General features: G+C 35.9%; 1 protein-coding gene across 1 annotated transcript in view; it reads right to left on the minus strand.

Annotated features, from left to right (window-relative positions):
- Positions 1-27,745, minus strand: part of LOC150097887 (neuromedin-U receptor 2-like) — a 236,397-nt gene that overhangs the window by 111,316 nt on the left and 97,336 nt on the right. The window contains exon 4 of the mRNA XM_090406622.1: positions 16,287-16,435. Coding sequence (XP_090262748.1) covers positions 16,287-16,435 — 149 coding nt within the window. The remainder of the gene's footprint in view (positions 1-16,286; positions 16,436-27,745) is intronic.

Here is a 27,745-nt window from a genome sequence, read left to right on the forward strand (position 1 = left end):
AAGGACTCCTTGGTGCTGCCCATAATAATAATAATAATACACATCCAAAAGGAAATGCTTTGCATTATGGGATGCTGAGGCAAGGTGTGAAGTTAACATCCTCTATATACAAGTAGGTTAGCCATGAAGATACTTCACACACACACACACACAAACATTTTTGCCTTCCTTGGGTAAAGGATTAGACAACACTATAATTTCCTAGCAAGTATAATTTAACCAATTGATAAAACTTTCTAATTTATATGTTCATATTCATTTGGATCTTGAATAGACAGGCAATATCCTCTCCCAATCAAATCAATCCTGACATCCTTTGGTGTGCCTTGTTTGCACAAAAGAGACTCTGGTGAATATAACAAGTATTCCTACTACAAAAGGATATCTTCTTAATTGAAGGAATTGTCAACTAAACACCAACCAAGTGGTAGACGACTTTCATCACCTAGTGAAATACCACCACTCTGCTTACTGGAGGTCTGAAGTGACAAATGGCACATTTGGTCTCCAGAGCAGGGATTCTGGTTTCTGTCCCTCCTTCCCTCTCTTCTCTGTGCACTGTGTGTGATACCCCCAAAAGCATGCCAGACCCAAACTTTGCTCATTTCAAGAGTACATCAATAAAAACGGTAGTTCCACTGGCCAAACTTGTCAGTAATGAGTAAGGAGACTTCCAGGTCAACTGCAGAATAATCTCACTGCCACATACTTTGTCTGCCATGCCTGGAGAAGTCTGAGTAGTGGTATGTGGGAAGCACTGTTTAGGCCACATCTTGATGAGCAATAAATTCCGAATTTAAAAAATAATAAATTATATAATATAATAAGATAAATAATCAAGAATTTGCATATGACTGAAATAATATTTCCCATAAAGGGGGATAATCGAAGGCCATCAGCTCTATTTAAGTTTGGCTGTAATAAATTTAGTTTAATCCTTGATACAAGTATAAGCAAACAAAGTTTGCACCTGAAGTAACTTCAGGACTGAGGCAACTCGTGATAAAGGTGGACCAAGCTGTTATCTCTCCTTCTCTTAGTATCTCCTTTAATGCAAATCACATCACCTTGCGGACATGTATAATGCTATGCATTAAGGGAAGGGCCACTACCCAGACTGGTTTCGACCTTTATTGAGGTCTCGTCAGTGGGAGCCAGATCCAGGTGGTGATACTAAGGCAGAAGCAATGGAGAAGTCATATTTACCTATATGAGTTGCCTAAAGGTGTACCATCTTATTATTAAATTACTCTGGATTTAGAGAAAGATGTTGGAAGTTTTTTTCCACTTGGTTAGACTATAATAAATTTAGTTTAATCCTGTATCCAAGTGTAAGCAAAAAAAGTTTGCACCTGAAGTAACTTCAGGACTGAGGCAACTCATGGTAAAGGTGGACCAAGCTCTCGTTTTTCCTTGTCTTAGTATCTCTCTTAATGCAAAGCACATCTCCTTGCAGACATGTTGGTGTAGAAAAGCCTCACAGTTCTCCTAGCATAACTGTTCTATAAGGAATCTACTTTTATGTAAAAGTTCAGTTTTCTTCCAAAGAATTACATGTTTACTCAAGATGGTATGTTCTGCTAGGCCAGACTGTCCAGGTTCATGATACTGGATATAAGATTCATGTTCGTCACACTGGATGGCAGCAGATCTGCCAGACTGCTCAAAGCATGACAAACTGCAGGAGCAAGGGATGTGATGGACACCTGGAAAGATGGTGGAGAAAGATTGTTTTTAGGTAAGGAAAGGAAGTTAGAAATTGTAGAACTTTTGCAGTACATTCAGAAATTCCTTTGACATACGGAAGTGGAATCCAAATGATAACTTCAAGGGATCTGGATATTTCCATTTATGGGAAATATTACTTCAATCAAATGTAAATTCCTTATTATTATCTTTCTAGATTAATTAATTTAAATTATTTTTTAAATTTTAATTTTAATTTGAAATTAAATTGGGAATTTATTGATGATCCACTGTTTTGCTTTAACTGTAGTGGCTTTTTAAAATTGATTATTTTATTGTATTTTATCTTGTGTTCCATTGTTGTTATCGTACTAAAATTTCCTATTTTAGGCAAAAATTTTACAGCTTAAATTTACTTAATGTAAGTTTAAGTTTCTGTCTTTAATTTTTAGTAAACCACGTTTTAGCAAGGATACTGGTCACTCTCTGTATAGATGTGATTTCAGAGAGTCTATTTCCTCTCATTACACATCCCCACTCTATCCTTCTATCTAACCAAGAATGAACTTATGATGAATCACACAATCAGTAACAGTAGCAAAAATGTATCTCCCTCAAAAACCAGTCAAACAAAAAAGACAGACTAACCACAACAAACAAACTCTGCCAGAATTTCCTTAATAAAAACACATTTTTACATTAACTTTACTAACATCAGTGGCATTAACACCAACATAAATGACATTCATCACCACTTGCAGTCATCCAAACCTCATATTTTACTTTTTGAATGAAACCCAAACTGTTGCTACATCCATTTCTGTTTTCACTTTCAATGCCTTAAATACATACTTCATGATTCCTTTTGTCACAAGGGTGGCATCTGTGATTTTGTGAGATTTGTCATTGCAAGAAAATGGAGAATGACTAACTAAGCTCTGTCTTCAATGCCCTCTGGCTCAAGGTTTCTTTGCTCCATTTAGTAACATTCATTTCTTTCATTTACTAATCTCCAAACTCTGATAACCACACAGACCTCTTCACCTCCTTCTCCATGAAGCTTGACCATCTACAATCCAGCTATCCAAATAGCAAGGTCATCTCTTCCTAAGCAACCTTAACATCCACAATTCCAAATGGTTCTCTTTTCCAAAATTCAGCTTATTGCAGGTGGCTCGCATCAAGAACTTCATATATAGCTATGCTGAAGCATGCAGCAAATGTAAACATCAAAAACAGATCTAAATCTGATTTCATAAAGGCCAACAGCAGAAATTTTGCCTCCTGTCCAAATGGAAGCTGTGTCTTTTGGTCCTCTGCCAAAGACATTGGATGCAACTTCTGCTCACCATATTCCACCTCTTATTCTAATGGTACCACGGTAACAGCAAGAAGACATCAGAGAATTACTAAATAATTTGGACACTAAAACAATCTTCTGGTCTGTCCCAATGACACCTCTCCTAATTGTGCTCAAGCATTTTGCTAGAGCAAATGCCTGTTCTGTATCATCTTATAACCATTTATACTTAGCTGATACTTATTCCTGGAATCATATATCCAGCCTGTTACAAAAAAGGGAAACAAAAGTCTACTGACCAATTACCATCACCACAGTCCTCTCCAAAATAATGGAAAAGGTCATCAGTAGTTGACTCTGCACTACCTAGAGGCCCACTAGTTAATCAACAACCACAGTATGAATTTGCCATTCAAGATCCACACTTATATCATCCACCAATGGACATGACCTTGGCTTATATCATCCACCAATGGACATGTGCCATGAAGAGGTTCAGAGATTCATGCTGGCACTCTAGACATTTCCAGAGCTTTTGATCACATCTGGCATTGGGACCTGCTTAAACCAATTGCCATCCTTTAGTCTACCTACCACCCTCTGTAACTGGGTAGCCAGCTTTCTCTATGGTCAGTATGTCATGGTTGGTGGCGCCCTCTTTTTGAGCTGTGTCACCAATGCAGAGTGCCCCAGAGCTGTGTTTTATCCCCTAATCATTTTCTCCTCTAGATAAATGATCTACTACTAAATCACCACTAATCCCATTCACAGCTTTGCAAATGATAGTACTCTCTATTCATCCTACTCATTTGACAAACCATGCATTACTCAGACAACCCAAGCTTTAAGATCATCTGCAACTAGTGCCTTAAACATTAATATGCATACCATCCTTCAATGGGGAAATGCCAGTCTGATCACTTTAAATGCTACCAAAACATAGTCTTGCCTTTTCTCTCACAAATGGGATCTCAGCTCACCTGCACTTACCCTCAGTAATACACAAATCACCAAACAGGATCAGCTCTCTCCATATATATATATCTGCTTGGACTAGCATTTACCTCCAACTTCTTCTGGAATAAACACATACATCAATAACTTCATCAGCATTCAAAAAGTAGCCATTCACTTCTGCTCAAGATGCTATTTTATGCCCACCCAACTACTAACTCATACAAATCTCCCCATCCTTAGAATAGTGCTCACATGTGTGGGATAGTGCATTCAAAACCCCCTTAAAAATCCTTCAGGTAGCTCTCATGGGAGACAAAAACATTTGTCTCTTACAAACTCACTTCAAACCTCTATCTCCCAGATGCTATGTTTCAGCACTGTGTCTACTCTACAGGTATTTCACTGGTCATTGCTCCACTGAACTGGCAACCATCACTGCTCCACTTTATGTTGCACCTGTTAATACAAGAGCAGTAGCAGCCCAGTATCAATTTCAGTGCAAATGCAAACATGGCAAACCTGCTTCTCCTTTTCTTCTTTTATTCACACTACCTCTGTCCTCTGGAATGGCTTTCCTCACCTGCACTCGACACATGGCACTGATGCACTTTTAGGTCCTGTGATCCCCTCCCCATGTCTGGATCAATATATAAACCAAGAAAGATGGAAGTTAAAAGTCCTCCCAAGATATGTGTGCCATAGCTAATACAGAAAGAAAAGGATTTGAATGTTTATTTTAGAAAAATTAGGATGAGTTTTGTTAGTGGTTCAGTTAACAAGATTATCAGAACACTTATCAAAATTTAGACTTGTAGAAGTAGACATTATTATTATTATTATATCACACCTCCAGGGAATCCAAAGACTCATCGAGGGAGGGCATTTACAACTCTCCATCTCCACCGCTCCACCAACTACAACTACCTTCATCATCTACATTCTGAATTTTTTTTTTTTAATCTGATTTATGGACTGGCAAATAACAGAAGGTTCCAATCTACTCATCAGGAAAACTGCTGACAGGCTTTCCAGTCAACTAAAAAAAATTGGTGATATATGGAAGGAAGAGTGTAAGTAAAGAATGGAGTCCTATTACTCCACATCACTTGCAAATTGTAAAGATAAAGAATCTACTTACTATCAGTGTAATGTTTTATCAGTCAAAAAAAATCAATGCCTTTTTTATTCCCATACAGGGAGTAGGCAATGCCATTTTAGCACTATCTAACTTTTGGAGACTGAGTGGGCAGTTCAATCTCCACTGGTAGCCAATCAGACATAGCTGGCCCAAGACTATCACTAAAGTTTAAGAAGCCCACAGTGAAGATATGGCACAACAAGTGCTGCCACCTAGTGGTCCCTAACCCTAACACAATATTTTTAATTCTGAAACAGTGTGGATTCTACGGTCCATTTTCTTGAGTTTATGGGGTGAAAAACCTGAGTTTCCAGAAGAAAAAAACACTTGCCTGTGCCAGAGATCGACTAACTCGAGAACCAGTCAAAAAAAGACTTAATAAAAGTTCCTCTAGTCGTTTACTAGACTCAAAGTCTCTCTTAGAGTGGTTTAGTGCTGAGGAGTGCAAACACCACTTCCACTGTGCTACACAGACTCAATCAATTGCTAATGTCAAAGGAATATGGTGGTGTTTTGGAACCATACTATGAAAACAGCATTTTAAATTGCAGTACACAACTGCATGTACACAAACTATCCTTTCACATTTTTTATGTATGCATAAAAAATGTGAAAGGATAAAGGTGACAACTGAAATGAAAACTGGAGAAAAAGCTATCCTTGAAGTATGGAGTAATTACTTCGAAAAATAGCTAAATGAAACAATCAGTGACAGCACAGTAGTAAAAAAACACTGACCAGGCATGCAATCAGGAATACATATCCATACTTGAAGTAGCCATCAAAAGCCTGAAATGTGGAATAGATGATATTTGACCAGATGTGCTCAAGTATGGAGGTATAAAAGCCTTACAGTGGCTGCACTGCATAGTTCAGAAGGTCTGAAGAAAGGGTCGATTTCCAGATGACTGGAGTAGAGCTCTTATAGTACCCATATATAAAAAGGGAAATAAAACTGAATGCGAAAATTATAGAGGTATTTCTCTACTGAGTGCTCCTGGTAATATTTTCTCAAATATACTTCAGAAACAGTTGAGAAGGATTGTGGAAGAGATGTTTGGTGAAGAACAAGCTGGATTCAGCCAAATAGAGGTGTCAGGATCAGATTTTCACTTTACGACAAATTGTTGAGAAATCATGGGAATATAACAAATATCTGTATTTAATTTTTGTAGATCTGGAAAAGGAATATGATAAAGTTCCAAGAGAAAAGCTATTCAAAACGTTAGCCATACTTAGTCTTTATTTGAGTTGTAAGTTGGCAGTTAGAATTGAAGGACAGGAAGATGGTTTGATCTTACATCTGGTGTCAGACAAGGATGTATATTATGCCCTTTGTTATTCATTATCTATATGAATCACCAGTTCCAGCCCAAGCAAATTTTTGAGTATATGCAAGTTTTTTTTTTCCGCCCTTCGCTTTCATATTTATATTATTTATTCATATATCAAATTTTTATATTAAAATATTAAATTACTAAATAAAAATTTCCGATTAATTTTGTTTCTTAAATAAAAATGTTCTATTTATAAGAGAATCAAATTTTCTCAGTGAAATTGGATCTAAATGTTTCTGTCCCAGGATTATTGAAATAAAAATAATTAGAATAACAAATAATTATCTTTATAAATATGTATATATAAATTTAATATTTTTTAAATACTGTGTATGATATATCCAATTTATTTTTATTTTATTTTTTCTGCCTCCAGTATAATTGTAAGATATACTCTTTGTAAGTTTTCCGCCCTTTTACTTTTCAAGCTGCGGCATTTGCCCATTTCGCCCCTGCCTCGAGCCGGGCCTGTGGATCACATTATGAAGGAAAGTGGTATTAAACCTGATATCAAAATTGGAGATGTTAATGTTAGCTCTTTGCTTTATGCTGATCATTTTTATTTCTAAATAAATCTGCTACAAGTCCGCAAGATTCCCTGACTAAATTGAATAACTTGTAATGGATATGATATGAAGGTCAGCAATATCAAGATGAAGACAATGAAAATATTAACTGCATTGTGAATGGAGAACCTTTAGAACAAGTAAAACATTTCAGCTACTTGGGCATGATTTTTAGTGAAGACGGTAAATTAAATATGGAAATAGACAACAGAATCAACAAAGCTGGTATGGTAGGAAGTCAATTTAATAAATTCATATGGAATAAGAGAGAAATTAGTCAAAACACTATATTAGCTGCATACAAGACAGTGTTCAAACCAGGTTTAACTTATGGATCTGAAAGCTGGGTTAGAAGTAAAACACTTCTGACGAAGACAGATATGAGAGTCCTAAAAAGATTGGGGGCATGCACAGATGGCATCAATAGCAATATCACATTAAAAAGGAGGATATTAGGAAAGAACATGACATTGTCAGTATCCAAGAATGTGTTAGCAGAGTTAATCTCAGGTTGTATGGTCACTTAAAGATAATGGGAGAGGAAAGATTAGTAAAACAAGTGTTCTCTGCCAAGTTGGCAGGAAAAAAAAAAACCAGAGGAAGACCAAGATATAGGTGGATTTATAAGGTAAAAAGTGCCTTAGAAGATAGATATATATAACATCTGATAATGTTGGAGTCTTGACAGGTAACGGACTGATTTGGAGAAAAGTTGTAGATAGGAAATTAGTAATGATGTAAATTTTTCATGTAGTACTATCATATCCTGTACATCCCTTGAGGGTACATAGCAGGAATTTGATGATGATGATGGTAAAAAATGTGAAAGGTTTATGGTTTGAATGAAAAATAAATAAATAAATAAAAGTATGAGAGCAGGGGTGAGAAGTGTGATGTTAAACCTAGAAGAAAAAATTAGGTGACAGTTGATGGTAATAACAAGTGGGAAAAAAACGCATGCAGAAGATAAATCTAAACATCTGAAAAAGTGACTGACTGACATGAATGAGAGGAAGGGAGTCAGCATATGAAGGAAATATCAAAGGATGATCATGTGTATTACATGAGGATTCAATCATTAGAAGTGTGGTGAATAACAAGATTCATACAATGTTTACTAGGTGTTACAATGAGGCATATAACTAAGGCTTTGTGGAAGGAAGGAATAGATATTATTGGATACAAATGACTTAGAAGGTGAAAAAGAGAATGAATAAATTGAAGCCTGATTGATTGAAGCAAAAGGTATGCAGTTTGTGAATACTGTATATGGAATGATTTGAAAAGACAATGGAATGAGTTAAGGTAGATGAATTGCACTGAATGGGTTTCATGTTGAATACTAGCAACTGATGTTTTCTGAGAGTGCACAAAGTAACAATAAAGGGAGTCTGGCTAAGGATCAGAGAGAGAGAGAAGTAGGTTATAGAATATGGATATAAGAGTGAGAAAGTGTTTATTATTATATTATTATTATTATGGATATTCCTATGGAGTGAGAAGACTCATTGCAGGAGACTCATTATTCACACAGTATTCCTTGAACTTATTCAGTGACAAAGCATTCACAACCCCCCCCCCCCACCTCTCTGGCAACCCATTTCATCAAAAAAAACATGATCGTGACACCCTTACTAACTACACTTTTATACAATTTCCAAGAATAACTCCTTCATTCACTTCCTTCCAGTCCTGAAATGAAAAAATTCTTCAGTTCTAATCTTAGAAAACTCCTTAAACAACTTATATGCATCTACCATGTCCTCTGGTTTTTGCATATCAGCTAATGTTTGAAGCACACAGATACTGAGTGCCAAAATAATTTTCACTCACCTATAAATCCTCATCATTGCTTCTTCATCCCCATCAAATCCAAGTGAACAGTTATGTGTAGTCCAGATGTGGCCTTATCAAGGTCTTATAAAGAAGAAGAATAATCTCCCTGCCCCTACTTGTCAGTGTGTTCTTCAATAACCAAGTAATCTGATGAGCAGTTTTGGCTACCTCTGTAATATGACTTCTAAACTTCAATTACCTGTCCACAATCACCTCCAAATCTCTGGCTTTATCATCCTCCTGCAATTTGATGCCATCAGTATAGTATAATACATTGCTGGTGAATACTTCTTTCCAAAATGAATCACTTACATTTGGCCACATTAAACTGGTAGCCATTTGCTCATACTAGCAGTATGAGCAACTGGACTCATTTCCAATATCACCAATGTATTAAACAGCAGAAGACTAAGTACTGAGCCTGAACTATACCATTAATTACTTGCCTTCTGCTGGACTCAACTCCTCCATAAACCACTCTATGATATCTGCCCATCAACCATCCCATACACCAGCTTCATATACATCCTGTTTGCTCCAATTTAAGCAAAAACGTAATTTGTGAAATCCTATCAAACATCTTTACAGAATCTGGTAATATCATTGAGTGGCTGTTGCCTTTATCCAACTCAGTTGTCACTTCATTATAAAAAGCAAGCAGTTTACTAAGGTAACAGCCATCCTTCACAAAACCATGTTGCTTCACTCAGTCTGAATTTATTAATAAATCTGTCCCAAGAATCTTGATCACATGACTTCTAAAAGGAACAACAGAAAAACTGTACAGTGTCTGTGTGTCTTCAATATATAAAGACTGAGAAAGGATATTTATGTATAAAGAGAAGTGTGAAGTTTTTTAGTAGTCATTAATCCATATAGGATTTAATTCAGTTAAATTTGAAAGGAACTTGATTGCTCTCCAATTCATATTAATAGGGTCCAGTGAAGTTTGTTTACTTAGGATTCTCACTCTTAAAAGTATACTGAAATTGTTTATATAGTTTTAGTTATTTCTTTAGAAATTTCATATAAAAGGCAAAGTTGTTCTGAGGTGATAAAACTGTTGAAAAGGCTTTCAGTAATTCATTCAATGGAGCTTTCTGCTACTTGCATACAGAAAGTGAAGTTACAGAAGTGTCTTCAATGAAACAAGATACGGTTTCTTCAGTATTCTGTGATTTTAGGATGCAAGATGAATTTGATTTATGGTGCTGTCATATAGAGAGCAGTTTTAGTGTTAATCTCTCCCCTGTGAGAATTCGTGAGAATTAAAAGATTATTTAATTCTCACAGAAATCATGTAGAATCATGAAACTGAAATTCCAGAAGTGTAGTTCATATTGGGATAAACTGTTAGCTTATGAAAAGTGAAAGAAAGCAATGTTCTAGGTTTTTTTTTTAATGATGTTTGAAGTTGTGGTTTGAATTGACACTATATTGATTAAGCATCAATATATTGAATAGACAATATATTGATGCTTACATAGTTAACTTGTTGTGATTGTATATTCAAGATTTTTTATTTTGACAAAGTGTGTGAAGACTCAATCTCTTAATGGGTTATAACGAGTTAAATAGGTTAAGTTATATATGAGATATCCTATAATGCAAATTTGTGTGCACGGTTAATTCATAGTTGTATTCGTCAGTTTAAGGCGTTTTCCTTTTATTTTGAATTTAAGAGTTTAACCATTTGGAGTGTGAGGGAGTAAGAAAAATATATACCCCTTCCCCATACACAAACCTATACATACTGCCACTGGTTGGCGCGAGTGATAAGTACTGGTTTGGGCAGTGGTCAAAGAGGAGAAGGCTACTATTAAGAAGGGATATCATGAGTAATTATAAGGCAGATGATTATGGAAATTCTCCTCAGTCGTGAATATCATGGACCGATTACCTGTGGAGAAAAGTGATTGGCAGAATATGGGAATTCATTAGGAGCCATCTAACACAAGCAGCATACAACTGTATACTATGAATTGTGTGAATAAATAGAGAGCACAAGTGAAAAAGGTGAACAGGTAAATCGGGCAGACAGTGTTTGAAAATAAGCAAATGGATTTTTGCCAGGTGCTTTAGAAATATAAACAGCAGACTAGACAAGTAAGAAGCATGGTATGAGAAGAGACTGGCTAGTCAGGTAAAGGAAAAATACAAGGGAATTATTCCACTATGACAAAGAAAAGGAAGAATAATTATGGGAGCATGAACTGGGAGATGTTTATAGTAATAGTGACCACAGCAAAGGATGTAATGGAACTTTTAATGATTACTTGGTTAGCATATATTATACTACCATAAAAGGAAGGCAAATGCTGAAGGAACTGTAATTAAAAAATCAGGTGTGAAGTATTAATTGAGATAGAGAAAGAGATTAATCGAGTTATGGAAATACTGTAGTTGATAAATGGGCCATTAATGGACCAGTGATGCATACAATGTACAGCCCAGAATAAGTTGGTGAGATGTTTTGCTATTACTAGGAATTGTACTAAAAATTGCTATTATTTAGCAAAAAAAAAAAAAAAAATGTCTTCAATTGTAGCCTTTCTAATTTTCTCAAATCCAGTGAGTGATCAATTTATCAGGTATATCCTCCTGGTGGTAAGTGAGGTAAAATGTGTCTTGGTGTCAGCATGCAACTACCGCATCGCTTTGTTTCTCAAGTTCATCCATTGAAGTTTGCAACCAAAACAAAGAACTAGCTATTGACTAGTATATCTTTTTCAGAAAGAAAAAAAAAAAAGTGGAGAACAGGACATTGTGAAGTAAGGCAACTACAATTGATCAGGAAATTTTCCTATCCATCAGCTGAGAGAGTAACAAGTTAGGGAGTGTGTCACTACTGAATGCTAAGGATTCAAAATGAAAATCCTTATCATAATGGATAAAATTCATCACTCCTCATACACTTCATATCCATCATATATTTCAATGTTATTACCATTTTAACATGCCCTTCACATCCATGGTAATCTTGACATCAATAGACATCATGGTCGGTTGGGTGGTTAAATAATATTAAATATAAAGAAAATACTCTGAAGACCTAAGAGATGCAAACAAAATTTTTGCACATATAATAATTATATGTGCAACTCCATGGAGTCCAAAATTAAAGGAAGCCGTACCATTATTCACACGTTACTTATCATATCTTTCCTGAAGCTCATTCACTAAAGATGTACCCACAACTGCTACAAGAAACCTATTCCATTCATATCAGATCTTTCGCTAGCCTCCAAGCAAAAGATCTGATCCTCACACTCTTAAACAACATGGGTGTAACTCTTATTCTCTTTTTCTCATCAACTGTAATGTTTCGAAAATTGTCTACTGTCTTGCTCTATAAAACTTCTTTAATAAATCATGTATCATATACACTCTTTGCTGCCTATCAACCAATTTTGTAACAAACTTTTATTTTCATAGGGAGCACTCTACAGACTTGTCATCATTATGGTCACTCACCTCTAGATTCTTTCTACCACTTTCTAATCCCCAAGAAATCCAGGCAACCAAATCTGCACTCAATAAAGAAGATATACTTTTCTTCTACTCCTCTGTTTTTGATCCAACCTGGATGGCGAGTGGTTAGTGTGTCCACTCTCCAGCCAAGAGGCTGCAGGTTCAAATCCCACCAAGGGCATGGATATTTGTGATTGTCGTACTAACCATTTATTGCTATACGGCTAACTAATCATTTACTGCTGTATATGTACTGCTGTAATCTATATCATGGCACAGCATGACCTTTGATGTCTTTGCAAAATAAAAATCAAATCAAACTCAACCCCTCTGTTTTTGAAGAATATACTTTCAGCATATTCTTCAGCATCATTCAGGAACTGCATGCAAAAAAGAGGCTATGGAAAAGATATAAGGAAACAGGTGAAGAGAAGATGCATGAAGAATATAAGACACAGGCCAGGAGAGTGACTACTATGGTAAGGAAGGTGAAACTGGAATATGAGAAAAGATTGGCCCTAAGATCCAAAGAAAATCCTATGGAAATTTTTAGCTATGTAGCCAGTAGGAGGAGAAATGACTGTGAAAGAATGATATTGTGGGATAAAAACGGGAATAGAGTGACTGATGCAGAGGACATAGTGGAATTGTTCAATGAACACTTTATTGGAGTATTTCATCCTGGAGGAGTAAATTTTAATACTAGAGGGATAGGCAGGTTCGAGGTTTAGAGGTACAGGAGGAGAGTGTGTTTCAAATACTGAGTACTCTGGATGTCAGTAAAGCTGTGGGACTGGATGGTATTTCACCACGAGTTCTGAGAGAATGTGCTAGGAAACTGACAGTGCCTTTGAATTGGCTTTTCAATGAAAGTCTGGCTGCAGGCAAGGTGCCCATGGAATGGAAGGAAGGTAAGACAGTCCCCATTAAATAAGGGCGGTAGCAGACTGGAAGTGTCTAATTATAGGCCAGTTTGTGTGTCATCAGTAGTTGGTAAGATCTTGGAGAAAGTAGTGAGCGACCGTATACAGCATTGGGCAGATGAGGGTAATATTATCTGTGAGAGTCAACATGGATTTGTGAAGGAGTGCTCTTGTTTTAGCAATATGCTAGCTTTTTATAATAAAATTACAAGAGCATTAGATGAAGGAAAGGCATATACTGCAATTTTTCTAGACTTAGCAAAGGCATTTGACAGGGTGCCATATGATAAACTGATATTCAAGTTGCAGCACATGGGTCTGGATGTCAGATTGGTCAACTGGATTCAGGATTGGCTGTCCGATAGGTATCAGAGAGTTGTTCCACTCAGATCCTTCCCTATATCGTTAATGAACATATTAAACAGCAGTGGTCCAAGAACAGAACCCTGCGGCACATCACTAGTCACAGGCCGTCTTTTGGACTCTACTCCTGAATAAACTACTCTTTGATATCTCTCCATCAACCACCCACCTATCCATCTCACCAACCCTATATCCATTCCCATATGTTGTAGTTTACGGATTAGAATTCCATGTGGTATCCTGTCAAATGCCTTTGCCAGGTCCAGCAGTATCACTGTAAACCCATTTCCCTTATCCAGTTCAGCCGTCACCTTGTTATAAAACTTGAGCAAGTTACTCAGGCATGATCTACCCTTTACAAAGCCATGCTGTCCCCTGTACAGTATCTCATTTTCATCAATCCATTCCTGTATTTTTCTCTTGACTACTTTCTCCAAGACCTTGACAACAACTCCTGATATGCTGATCGGTCGGTAATTTGCAACCATAGTCTTGGATCCTCCTTTATGCAGTGAAACTATTTTCCCCTCTTTCCACGCCTTCGGGACTAAACCAGACCCAAGACTCAGATTAAACAACATGGTCAAGGGCACTGATAATTCCTTAGCTGCTTCATGCAAGACCTGTGCCGGTATACCAACCAATCCCACAGATGTATTCACATTAAGGTTCTGTAATAGACTATTCACCTCATTCAACACAATTCCCGTATAAACTAATGGCTCCTTCATTTTTTCAATGTCACCACCTGGATGATCTACTTTTGCAAAGTGTGCGCTCAGTAACTCCACTATATCGACTGATTCAGTGACCTCCTTACCATCTTCATTCCTTAAAATTATTTTGCCATGTACAGTTTTTTCCTAGCTTGCAGCATATTGAAAGAACTGTTTGGGATTCTCTTTTGCTTGCATAGCTAGTTTCCTTTCATAATCGGCTTTTGCTGTTTTTACCACACTCGTTATCCTTCTGGCCTGCACTTCATACCGTTCGTGTGCCTGCATGTCACCCCTTTCTTTAAATTCCCTCCACAGTTGTTTCTTTTTTTGCAGCTCAAGCTTAATGGTGTTATTCATTCATTTAACCCCTACTTGTTTTACTATTCGGACCCTAGGTATACAATCAGCCATAACCTCCTGTAAATGCTCCTTGACCACTTCCCATGCTCTATCGACATCCAGCCTTTGCAGTTGTACATGCCATGGCACTGATCCAAGCAATCTCCTAAGCTTGTCATACTTGCCAGCACGGTAATTCCACATATACCCTGTCTTAATCAAAAATTCCACACCTTTAGCCACCTCCCAGGTCAAGATCTTATGATCACTCTCACCAATAGGTGGCAACATGGTCATATTCATTACAGTCAAATTGTTAGATGCTATTACCAGGTCAAGCACTCTCACACTCCTAGTATTTTCAATTACATACTGTCTCAGATAGTTATCCCTTAATAATTGAATAAAATCCATTTCCTTCCTCACATGTGTCCTCTCCTCCTTCCAATCAATGTTACCATAGTTAAAATCCCCCATAATAATTACCCTCCTTCCACTCATTTCATCAATTTGTTTATGCATACTATCTCCACCATCTATTCCATCACCTGGTCTATAGCAGCACCCAACTGTATATTTTATTCTGCCAGTCTCAATCTCACACCAAATAGCCTCAAATGAGCTCCTTTCACTATCCTGCAATACAACTTCAATTCTCCTTGGCTGCAGTTCATCAGCTATCATCAATAACACCCCTCCCCTCATTTTATTCTCTCTGTCCCTCTTAAACACACTATAACCTACACATTCTATCCCACTAACTATATTATCTTTCGTCAGCCATGTTTCACTGTGGCCAGGAAGAGCCAATCAAGGCCAAAAATTCTTCCTTCTTGTTCCTAATACTCCTGGCATTAGTATACATGAAATGCAGTGATCCCTTTGTCCCACCCCTATCTTGATGCGTTATTCTAAATGTCCCATTCCCATTTTTTGTCCTTAGTGCTGGCTCAGGTACATTACATACATTTTTACACTCAGCTGTCTCACTGATGTCTGCATATCCACTCCCCCCCCCTCATTGGTAGTTCTAGTTTCCCTGGTTCTGCACATCCATTTTCACTTCATTCAGCAACACTTTTTCCAGTCTCTGCATACCAAGTCCAGTCAAATGCAGGCCATCCATCTTGTATAAGTCCTTTCGCCCATCAAACTCATTCCACACGTCCACGAATTCCACACCACACCATCTGCATAACCTGCGCATAATGTCATTTGCAATTATGGCCCTCCTTCTAAACTCCTCTCTGTCATACTGCGGCAACAGACTCACCATTCTAACTCTGTCAGAAACTTCTAGCTACATAAATATTCTCCTCTCAGTTTATGTCCTACCAGTTAAAGTCTTCAATATTAATTACTTGTAATGAGCTCAGTCAGTTAATTTGACAATGCATACCATTTTTATGTCCCTTGGCCTATAGCTGACCAACTTGTATACTTGGTCCTGTGATATCTATCTCACATCCAGCATCCCCATATATGCTTCTATAACTCTCCTTTCTGATGAACCTCTACTCTTGTTCAGTGCTGGCTTGTGAGGGTATGTGGTGCTCCTAGGCCAATTTTATGAATGTATTGTAAGACAGGCATCATAAAATTCTTTACTGTTTAAAGCAGTTTATAGTCATCGCCAATAAAGTGCACATACAGTATTTTGAGGGACACTGCTCGCACCACCAATGCTTCGACTATTACTATTTTTTACAATGTTGGTGTCCCAAAGCCATTGCACCACTAGGGCAGTGTCTCTTGTACCTAAGCCTAAAGTGCCTGGCCCTACTCTTGTTGGTTGTAGTTCTATGGAAAGTTTAACATAAAATGAACACAACTGATTTACAATGATATTTAAAGATCAGAGTAGGGCTACTGAGACAAATCTTTAGGCAGTGACACTAGCCTTACTGTGATCAAGAAACACCCTAAAAATACAGATACTGAAATACAAGGTATAATGGAGCAAGTGTTGTCAAAAGACAAAGGAAACATGAAACAACACTGCTGACTAACAGCAAACTGAAATAAGAAGTGAAATTCTTTGTGATCATCTAGTTTTAACGAGACTGATCAGTCTACAAAGTTATAACCAACTTGCTACAGTATGTAAGAACTGTCTTGAGAGTCTGACTTCCTTAGCTAGTAGCTGAATCAAAGCATTATGTACAGAACCTGTAACAATTTAACACGTGTCTACCAATAGACTTAATCAGACCATTTCACATATGTCCAAAAAAAAGTGACTTCAAGACTAATTAAAATGACATTTTGGATTACAAGAAAATATCATGATTCTGTTATCATCTAACATCTGGATACAGAAGATTCATGATTAATTAAATATCCAGTAATGGAGCATCTTGCTCTGGGAGCAGGGATGAACTGGTTAAGTACAAGTGCCAGATCCTATGGTTAGATGAATTGAGTACACTTAAGTCATTATGGCTGAGTCTGCATGGTTAGCCTAGCGGCTATGCACTTAGCAACCATATGCCCAGGAAAGGAGTGCCCTAGGTTCGATTCCAATCAATATTGTGGGAGTTTAAGGATCTTTCTCAGCCATAGTCAAGTTAGCCGGTCTTGGATGTGGACAGCAGGACCTCCCCCCCCTGTTTATCTGGGGTTTTTCATCCTACAAGCAGGCAAACCGGCCCCATGAACATACAGGCTACAGTCATAGGATATAGTACTTAATCCCTCATTAGAAGGGCTCAACCAGTCCTAAGGGGCAGTCAAGGAACGGAGGGAACCCCCACACGAATAAATAAATAAATAAATTATGGTTGAAACTGTCGTGACTAATTTAGGTCAGTTATCATGTAGCTATAATTATGAGAAGGTTTTAAACACAAATTTTGTTTGAAACATAACTAAGACAGCATTGTAGTAATCAATGGTGCATTGCCATGCAAGACCATAGATTTAGTGAAATCAAACCCAATGGGTTATGTATAAATAAAGCAATGATTTGGATCATCCAAAGGCATGTATAAGTTATCAAAGCTATGTGCAGAACCCATTTATCATCCCTTTTAATGTCTTAGTAATAGGAATTTAGCTGTGTTTCCAATAACAAGAAGCCAAGATAATCTTTGCCTAAAGGTAATCACCACTTGCTTTAGAGCCAAAGTTGTTGATTGATTCCTGAAACCAATATTTTTCAGTCCAAAAATCTTCAATCTCTGCTTTAAAAAAAAAAAAATCTATTGCTGAAGCTACACACATGCACAGAAAATGAGCTAACCACTTTATGTGTATAAATGTTAGTAGTTTTAAATGTATTTAATTTATTACTCACACAAGTACGTTTCTGACTTATCATTTTCTCATTTCTCATAAAAAATATACATCTTTTTTATAATTTTATTTTTATTTTATAATCCCTATTTTTGCATTCTTATATATTAAAAATATTACAAAAAATATTACATTTGATGAATATTTTATTCATCAAAGTAATTGCGTAGTTTGCCGTGTGCAAGTATAAACAGACATCTCAAATAAGGTCGCATATTTTTTTTTTTGGCGGGGGTATAAAATGTACTTTATGTAAGAAAAAATTAAACAGTGTTACAATGACGCATTTATTCTTATTAAATGTGAGTAATGTATTTATAAAATCAGAAATAACGGATCACCTTAAAATGTGTAATACTGCAAAAAAAAAAAAGAAAAAAAGAGAAAAAGAATCCCTCACCCTCTACAAAAAAAAAGTGGGACATTAACCTCCTGAAAGCAAGAGTGCCCACTTGCTACTACTGACATCTACAGCATATAGCAATGGGACTAATGCTGTTCTCCGGATTGAGCAACTCTGCCTTTGCACACTTATTAATATAATTATTTATTTAGTTATATCTACCATTGTAATGTTATTATGTTAAATATGTGGTATTGTATTTGCTTAAAAAATTGGTTATCTAAATAGAGTTTCTGTGACATATGAGATATACAGGGAAATTCGAGGAATTCTGATTAGAAGAGCGGCAAACAGGAAGGCAAACGACAAACTCGCAATCATGGAAGCAGTAATATAACAGCATCAAATGCAAAGCTATTTTGATAATGGGTTAATATTTCCGATTCTTATTTAGTAAAGTAGATGGACAACCGTTTTGCTGGTTATTGACAATAAAATAGTATAAAACTTTTTTTAATTATCTCCCAAGCGTTCCATAACAGATTACTGGGTTGAAATCCAACAGACTTATAAATTGGGTAGCAACTTTGGTGACTGTTTTCAAATTACGGTTCACATTGATTTTGGTACTATTCCTTAAAATAATAGTAATTATGAAATAATGATTTTTTTTTTCCCTTAAGAGAAAATGATTCAAAATAAAGTACTTACAGATGTTTTATCTGCTACCTCAACTTGACCTTCTAAAAAATTGAACTTTTTGCATCTAAATATTCCTTTGAGGCCCAACTCCGGCTCAATTACTTCTTCTCTGGTCTGTTCCATTTATATTATTTTTAGGTTAAATTCTTAAATATAATCACTTTATAAATAAAATAGTAACTTTTGTCACTTTCGTGGCATACTAATCCTTACCTACTAAGATTATATGAATTACTTTAAAATAAACAAATAGTTAAAGCACTCATATTTTTGTTGCCATAAACCACAAATGGCGCGTATAGCTCTATAGTTTCTTCAACAATCACGCGGTGAGTGCGTGACACGCGCTTAGTAATTAAAATCAAAAAATTTAACGGTTTCTGTAGTTTGTAGAGAGAATAACAAAAAAAAAAAAAAAAAGAAAGAAAAATATTGTTAATTACATTTTAATAATATTAATAGTTGTATGTATGTATAACTGTTTCTTGTTTGTTTCTTCTTTCAATCGGATTAGAAATCAGCCTGAAAGAAGCAAGAAACGGAAAATCACCTGGAGAAGATAAGCTAGGTTCAGAGCTATATAAATATGCAGGAACAAGATTCAAAGAAAGACTCTTATTATTTTTAAATAAAATCTATTCAACTGGTATCCCCCAATACAATGGAAAAAAGCAATTGTGATTCCTATCTTTAAAAAAGGTAATAGAGATGACTAAAAACTATAGAGGTATCAGTATGCTAAATTCCTGTTACAAAATATTATTATTATTATTATTATTATTATTATTATTATTATTATTATTATTTTAACGGTGTCTCCATGGAATCAAAAGACTCATCGCGGGAGACCCGCGATGAGTCTTTATAGCAGAATCTTATAGATTAAAATTAGCAATTTTAATTAAAATTAAAATTTTAATTAAAATTAAAATTTTAATTAAAATTAAAATTTTAATATTTAAAATTTTAATTAAAATTAAAATTTTAAATCTTATAGATTAAAAATAGCAGAATCTTATAGAATAAAAATATATAGCAGAATCTTAAATAGCAAACTAATGAAATATTCTGAAAACTTTATTTTAGAAGTACAGAATGGATTTGGAAAAGGACGATCATGTATAGACTCGGCCTTTTGCCTAAAATTAATCACAGAGAAAAGAAGAGAATACAATTTAGAAACACATATTGCATTTATTGACTTTGAAAAAGCATTTGACAAAGTTAAAAGAAACATATTATTTAACATATTAAAAGAAAGACAAATACCAAATAATATCCTGAAAGCTATCACAAGTATATATGAAAATAATCAAATACAAATAAGATTAAATCACGAGCTATCATATACGAGAGAGATAAACCAAGGGGTCCGATAGAGATGTCCCCTCTTAGCAAATCTTTTTAATATTTACCTAAATGAAATAATAATAAAATGGAATTAAAAGTTCCATCAAGGAATTAAACTTTCTCCTACCATGAACATAAACACTCTCCTTTTTGCCGATGACCAAATAATAATTACAAATTCTGAAGATGACTTACAGAAAGGTACTTTAGATCTACATGAGATAGTCAAAGATTATGGTATGATAATATCAACAGAAAAATCAAAAACTATGGCCTTGAAAAGACAAGATCCAGCAAGAACTAAAATAGTAATAGATAACAAGGTCTTAGAACAGGTGAATTCATTTAACTACCTAGGATGTATGATCACATATGAAAATGAAAAAGATATAAACGTAAAAATTGCAAAATATTTAAAAATAACAGGTGTAATTAACTCTATATTTAAACCAAACCTAGTTCAAAAACAAACCAGGCTAATAGTATACAATACATTAGCCCTACCAGTCTTAATGTATGGAAGCGAAATCTGGACAATAAAACAAAAAGCAAACGAAGATTAACAACAGCAGAAATGAAGTTTATGAGAAAAACTGCAAAGTATACCCTATTTGATCAAAAAAGAAACTAGGAAATTATGAAAGAATTAAACCAAGAACCAGTAATAGAAAAAATTAAAAAATATAAACATAAATGGATGGAACACGTTCAAAGAATGAAAACAGAAAGATTACCAAAACAAGCCTTAAAGTACAAGCCATTAGGAAAAAGAAAACCAGGACGTCCTCTTAAGAGATTTAACGATGACTTCTAAGGCCGGAACAGGCCATGCTAGGCCTAAATCCTTGATACGCATGATGATGATGATGATGATGATGTATGTATAACTCATTGCTTTGCTCCTTGATAACGATCTATAAAATCAATACATTAAAAATCAAGTACAATTCACTAATTTTGGGTAAAAAAAAAAAAAAAGTTATTAACCGGGCATCTCTACTTTGTGGAGATGCCCGGTTAATAACAATATTGTATCATGTTCCAATCAACCCATTCGTGAATTCTGATAAACTTTTCCAAAACTTCAACCGTTTCGGATCCCGCATTCATTCGTGTCTTGCATGTGGTTCTACAAAATATAAAGCTGCCTCTGCCACTTAGTAGAAAAAAAAAGTTAAGAAATGTTGAGTGACAAAGCCATAGATGGTGAATTTTCACGCATAAAAATAATCAGAACTATATGGTGACTTGAGGAGCTGAATTGGATCCTGTAAAACGAAAAATCATATAAAAATTCCTACCAAATCAGCATACACATTCACAGAACAAAAAAAAATGTCAATAAAAGAGTATTCTAAGTAAAAGGAATTAAATAAGCCGCCTGGGAACTTGGAGAGGAATAGGAAGATAACTGTGAAACTAGCCAATTTGAAGAAACTGGAAAGGGTTTCAGAGAGGAACACACACACACACACACACACACACACACACACACACACACACACACACAGTGTAATGGAAATTAAAGTATCACTGTTTAAGGGCTTGTGGAACGTGATTCAAATACTGGGAAACTTTGCAGGAATGAGGAAGTGATAGCCGAGGAGAAAACGATGGTTCCAAAATTCATCACCAGAGGGCGGTGCTAGCACCAAATGCATGGAATTTGCATGACACACAACTCATCAGGTTCCAGGAGGGTTTAAAAAGATGGACATGGGATTTTTCCCTTTATTCTTATTGTCGATACTGTCCACAGCGATGACATCAATCTTGCCCCTACTTGCTTTGCTCGTGAAGCTGAACTATTAAAACAATTGCAATGCTATATATATATATATATATATATATATATATATATATATGTGTGTGTGTGTGTGTGTGTGTGTGTTACGGTTAAAGTGATAAATCCAGTTATTATTAATAATTGCCGGTTAAAGTGAATAATTCCTAGAGGAGCTGGTAAATGTAATAAAAACATGTTTATAGGCTTTATATATAGATTTTCATTCTCAATAGAAATTATAACAGCTTAGGTTAGGATAGTTTATAATGAAAAAGGTAAGGAAAGTACTTCTTTTGCACTCAATGAAATCGGAAATCATTATAAACTAACCTGAACTAAAATAACCTAAACTAACCTGGATATCGCATGTCGAACCAGAGTGTAGTCGTAGTTTGTCGTGGGCAGATTAATGGGGATGAAAGATGAACGTTGTTATGGGCCGAGCTTAATGATTGCGGGCAGATAAATGGGGATAATAAATAAAAGTTGTTGTGGGCAGAGGAATTGGGATATTAGATAAACGTCGTTGCTACCTCTTTCCCCATCAATGGAGAAAAACACTGATCAGCTCCTCTCTGATCTATCTATAATCCCCATTCCTCTGCCCACAATAACTTTTATTTGTCATCCCCATTTATCTGCCAGCAATCATTAATCTGCCCACGATAAACTACGACTACACCCTGGTGCGACATCCAGGTTAGTTTAGGTTAGGTTAGGTTGGTTTATAATGATTTCTGATTTCATTGAGTGCAAAAGAAGTACTTTTCTTACCTTTTTTTTTCATTATAAACTAACCTAAGCTGTTATAATTTATATTGAGAATGAAAACCTATATACAAAACCTATAAACATGTTTTTATTACATTTACCAGACTCCTCTAGGAATTATTCACTTTAACCGGTTAAAGTAATTAATTCTAATTATTCGCTTTAACCGGTAATTATTAATAATAACCAGATTTATTACTTTAACCGTAACATATATGTATAACGTTTTTTATCTTGGTTGTATTATATGTTAAAGATACCAAGAAATTTTATATTTAGTTGTAATCCTTTTCCCAAGTAAGCAAAATAAAGTTTTGCGCGTGAAATATATTCACGTCTGAGCTACTGGTAAATATATTGAAGTGATGACTTCATATCATTTGCCTTAGTATGTATCCCATAATACAAAGCACACACACACACAAACACACACAGACACACACACACCTTTCGGGCATGTATAATGCAGTGCATAATGAGAAGGGCCCTACGCAGTGGCTCAGTGGAAGCCAGACCCGGGGGGAGATACCAAGGTTGAAGTAATGCAGAAGTCATATCTCATAAACAAGTAGACAAAAGTTGCTTGACCTTCTTAACAAAAATCTCTGGATGAGAGAAAGATGTAGAAATTTTTTTTTTTTACCTTGGGTGTGCTTTTCATTATGGGATACATACTAAGGCAAGTGATATGAAGTCATCACCTTTTATATATATATATATATATATATATATATATATATAAAGTAGCCCAGACGTAAATATATTTCACGCGCAAAACTTTATTTTGCTTACTTCGGAAAAGGATTAAAACTAAATATAAAATTTCTTGGTATCTTTAACGTATAATACAACCAAGGTAAAAAAACTTTCTACATCTTACTCTCATCCAGAGATTTTTATTAAGAAGATCAAGCAACTTTTGTCTCTCTCTCTCTCTCTCTCTCTATATATATATATATATACAGGGTGTCCCAAAATTCACGCAAGATTTAAATTTAGCGCCATTTGTGCGGTAAAGTGTTGCCAACAAATAAAAAAAAAGACAGCGTGACAGCTGACAGTTCAGGGTTATTAAAAATGACCACACACAGCGAAGAGAGTTCGTTGAATGGATTATGGAACAAGTGGATGCTTATTTTTCGAACAAAATCATCTTCAGCGATGAGGCTCATTTTCATCTTGATGGCTTCGTTAATCGACAAAATTGTCGCATTTCGGGTTCAGAAAATCCACGAGTGATTGTCGAGAAACAAATGCATCCACAACGTGTCATTGTTTGGTGCGGATTTTGGGCTAGAGGCATCATCTGTCCATTCTTCTTCGAAAATGCGGCTGGTAAGGCAATAACAGTTAATGGTGCTCGCTATCGCGACATGATAATCCAGTTTTTTGTGCCTAAATTGCAAGATATGGATGTGGACGACATGTGGTTTCAACAAGACGGTGCCACATGCCATACACCCCGAGAAACAATTCAATTACTGCATGAGTCATTTCCTGGTCGTGTAATTTCCCGTTTTGGTGATCAGCATTGGCCGCCCAGATCATGTGACTTAACGCCGTTGGACTTTTTTCTTTGGGGTTTTTTGAAGTCTAAGGTTTATGCCAACAAGCCCACGACCACCCACGCCTTGAAGGAGGAAATTGAGCGCTGTATCAACGAAATTCTGCCACATTTATGCAAAACGGTCATGGAAAATTTCGACAAAAGAGTGCGTATGTGCCAGCAAAGCCGTGGAGGCCATTTACCCGATATGCTATTCCATGCATAACCCTATACTGTAGACTTTATGAATCAATAAGAAATTACAATTTTTAATTAAAAACCTGTGTTTTCTATCAAAATTACTGCGTGAATTTTGGAACACCCTGTATATAGATGTAGAAAAATTTGTCAGGAAGTGTATGACATTAATAGCTTACAAAAGGTACACCTCGTGATTAGGGATGTTCAAATGCATAAAGTAGTGTTCTAATTGTTCCAATTTATAAAATAAATAAAAGTGAATATGACAATTATGGAGAAATTCCGCTTAGATCTTCCCGGTAAGTGTTTTGCAAACACACTTCAGAAGAGGCTAAGACAAAAAGTGTTGAATTAAATCTCAAGAATATGAAGCTGAGTTTCAGGCTAAATAGGAGCTGTCAAAACTTTTTCTTTCTTTTTTTTTCTATTTTTTATAAAGAAACTCGTGGCTTGAAATCGTGGGGGTGCTGCAACTTTCGAAATATACATACACACTAAGTACAGTGATACGTGTTTAGATAAAATATCAAAATTATGGTAAAAATTAAAAAAAAAAATTAACCATTAAAAGAAATATTGTTTATTATCGTTAAAATTATACAGTTTGGTATAATTAAAAATTACTTAAAAATAAAATATATTCTTGTTGTTTTGTTTCATGAAAAAATATTGTTTATTATCGATAAAATTATACAGTTTAGTAAAATTCAAAATTACTTAAAAATAAAATCCATTATCATAACCCCAATAATGTTCTAAAATAAAAACTATAACAAATGTTACGTCTTTAATTGTAATGTCCAAATATTTAAAGAGACGGAGTAAACACGATAAGCACTACGAACACTCTACTGGCGCAAACTGCATATAAAAACAGTGGAACTGCGCGACGGACAGTGCCGCATTACGCTAATACCTCGCATCTCATCATGACGTGCATATGCTTGAGCGCGTAGCAAATGATGCAGTGCTGCTAGCGCCCTCCTAAGTGCTGCAAGATGGAAGTTTTATTATTTTTTATACAAAATAAGACAATTGTATAGGATTGTTGATGATAAAATTAAATATTACAAACAAATATAAATAAATTACTAAATATATTTTATATATCGAGAAAATTGGGGTGCTGCAGTTCCATAGTGCCTATGCACGAGACGCCCCTGAAAGAAACATAATTGATAAATCATATGCGTATAACAACGGCTGTGTTTAAATTTTGTATATCTGGAAGAAACAAGGAAAAGCTATTTAAAATGAATGCTACAATTGAGGTAAATAGGATCCGTGTATTCTTAGAATTGACTAATATGTAGAAAGTGCGAAAAAAAAAAAAGTCGACTGTAGAGCTGGTATTATTTCACCTGTTAGGACTTATGACCACGAGATGGCAGCATCTGTCTGCTTTGATTCTTGATAGCTTGACATCATTGATATTGATAGCTGAAGAGTGTAACTACACACACAAATTAAACTAAGGAATGTTGTTTACATTCCTCTATCCCTTACGCGATGGCTGCAGTTGTCTGTGCTGCACTTTCTTCCTTACTCCTCTGTTCATTGATAACTTGGGCTCACTGTCTGTAAACGCTGAATGATTGCGACTAACACTATCTTCAGAAAGTTAGGTCTAAAGTAGCTCTGTGCATAGCCCGTTTAAGGAATAAATGGCATTAGATGATAACTTTCTAAAATGACAATTAAACATGGAAAGGAAAACAGAATAGATAAGAGATAATAGTTTCTCCATAGTACAGTTGGAAGAATGATGGAACGGTGCGCCCTTCGATGGAAGCATACCTGAGATCGATTCTCCTCGTAACGAGAGGAACCTTTGTATTGACTTTTTCAATTGAAAGTGGGTTAGCCGATGTCATACTGCGTTAGCAATGTTTTTCTCCGGGGAATTTGAATTTTTCATCAGGCATACAGGCAAACTGGGCCAAAACATACTCAATTAACAGACTAAAAAGTAGGAGAAAATGTTCCAACGTATAGATGTTGGGGGATTATTGTAATGTATTCGTGAACGATGGATGGTATGGTGGATTATGGAGTATGCAGGTGGTTTAGAATACCCTTGTGCGTTGACCCCTTGGACTCAATCTTCTTCTGCAGCTTGTCCCACTTAAGTAGGGTCGCTATTTTTAGTGAGTCTCATCCACATGCTCCTCTCTTGGGCTATAACCACATTCCAGTTCTTCATCCTCAAATCCTCCTCCATCTCTTCTTTGTCCCCCCGCGCTTCCTCCTCCTCCTCCTCCTCACCCTGTTCCCCTCACATAGTCATTTCTCAGAAGATCCTTTCTGGTCACCCCGCACATCCACCTAAGCATTCTCGTCTCCGCTACTTCCATCCTATTGATGCGATTTTTCCTCAGGACCATAGTTTCCATAGCTGGTTTCACTACTGTCCTGTAGATTTTGCCTTTAAGATTGATCGGCACCCTCTTATGGCATAGCACTCCAGCCATCTCTTTTCAGTTCCTCCATTCGCTTCTGTCCTGCATCATCACTTTCTTCTCATCCTTCCCATCTTCACTGTTGAAACTAAGTATGTAAAGTCGCTAACCTTCTTGATGACATTTCCTTCCAGCTCCAGATCTGTCTCCTGGTTGCCATCCACTTCAACACATGTACTCTGTCTTACTTCTGCTCAGCCTCATACCTGTCTCTTCCAGAACTCTCCTCTATCTTTCCAATTTGCCTGCCATTTCTTCTCTTGATTCTGCACATATCACGATGTATTCCGCATACATTGTTCGAGGCGCGTCTTCTCTCATCACCTCCATCACAATATTAAACAGGAACGGACTTAATGCTCACCCTTGATGCAAGCCAACTGTCACTGAAAAACTTTGTCTCTACCAGGCAGGTCCGAACTTTTGTATTCACATTTCTGTACATCTCCTGTACCAACCTGACATATTTCTCCGGTGCCTTCTTCTCCCTCCGACACCTTCAGACTTCTTGCCTTGGCACTCTATCATACGCTTTCTCCAGATCAATAAACAACTCTATGAATATATTATGTAAAATAATAATGAATTTGTATTATTAAGATGTTATAGAACTGTATGGATTAAATAACATAGGATTGTCCAGAATGTCAATATAAAA

This window comes from Typopeltis vanoorti, chromosome 16 (assembly GCF_054136105.1).
Source record: "Typopeltis vanoorti isolate ZY-2024b chromosome 16, IOZ_Tvanoo_1.0, whole genome shotgun sequence".
In the NCBI taxonomy this organism is placed as follows: domain Eukaryota; kingdom Metazoa; phylum Arthropoda; class Arachnida; order Uropygi; family Thelyphonidae; genus Typopeltis; species Typopeltis vanoorti.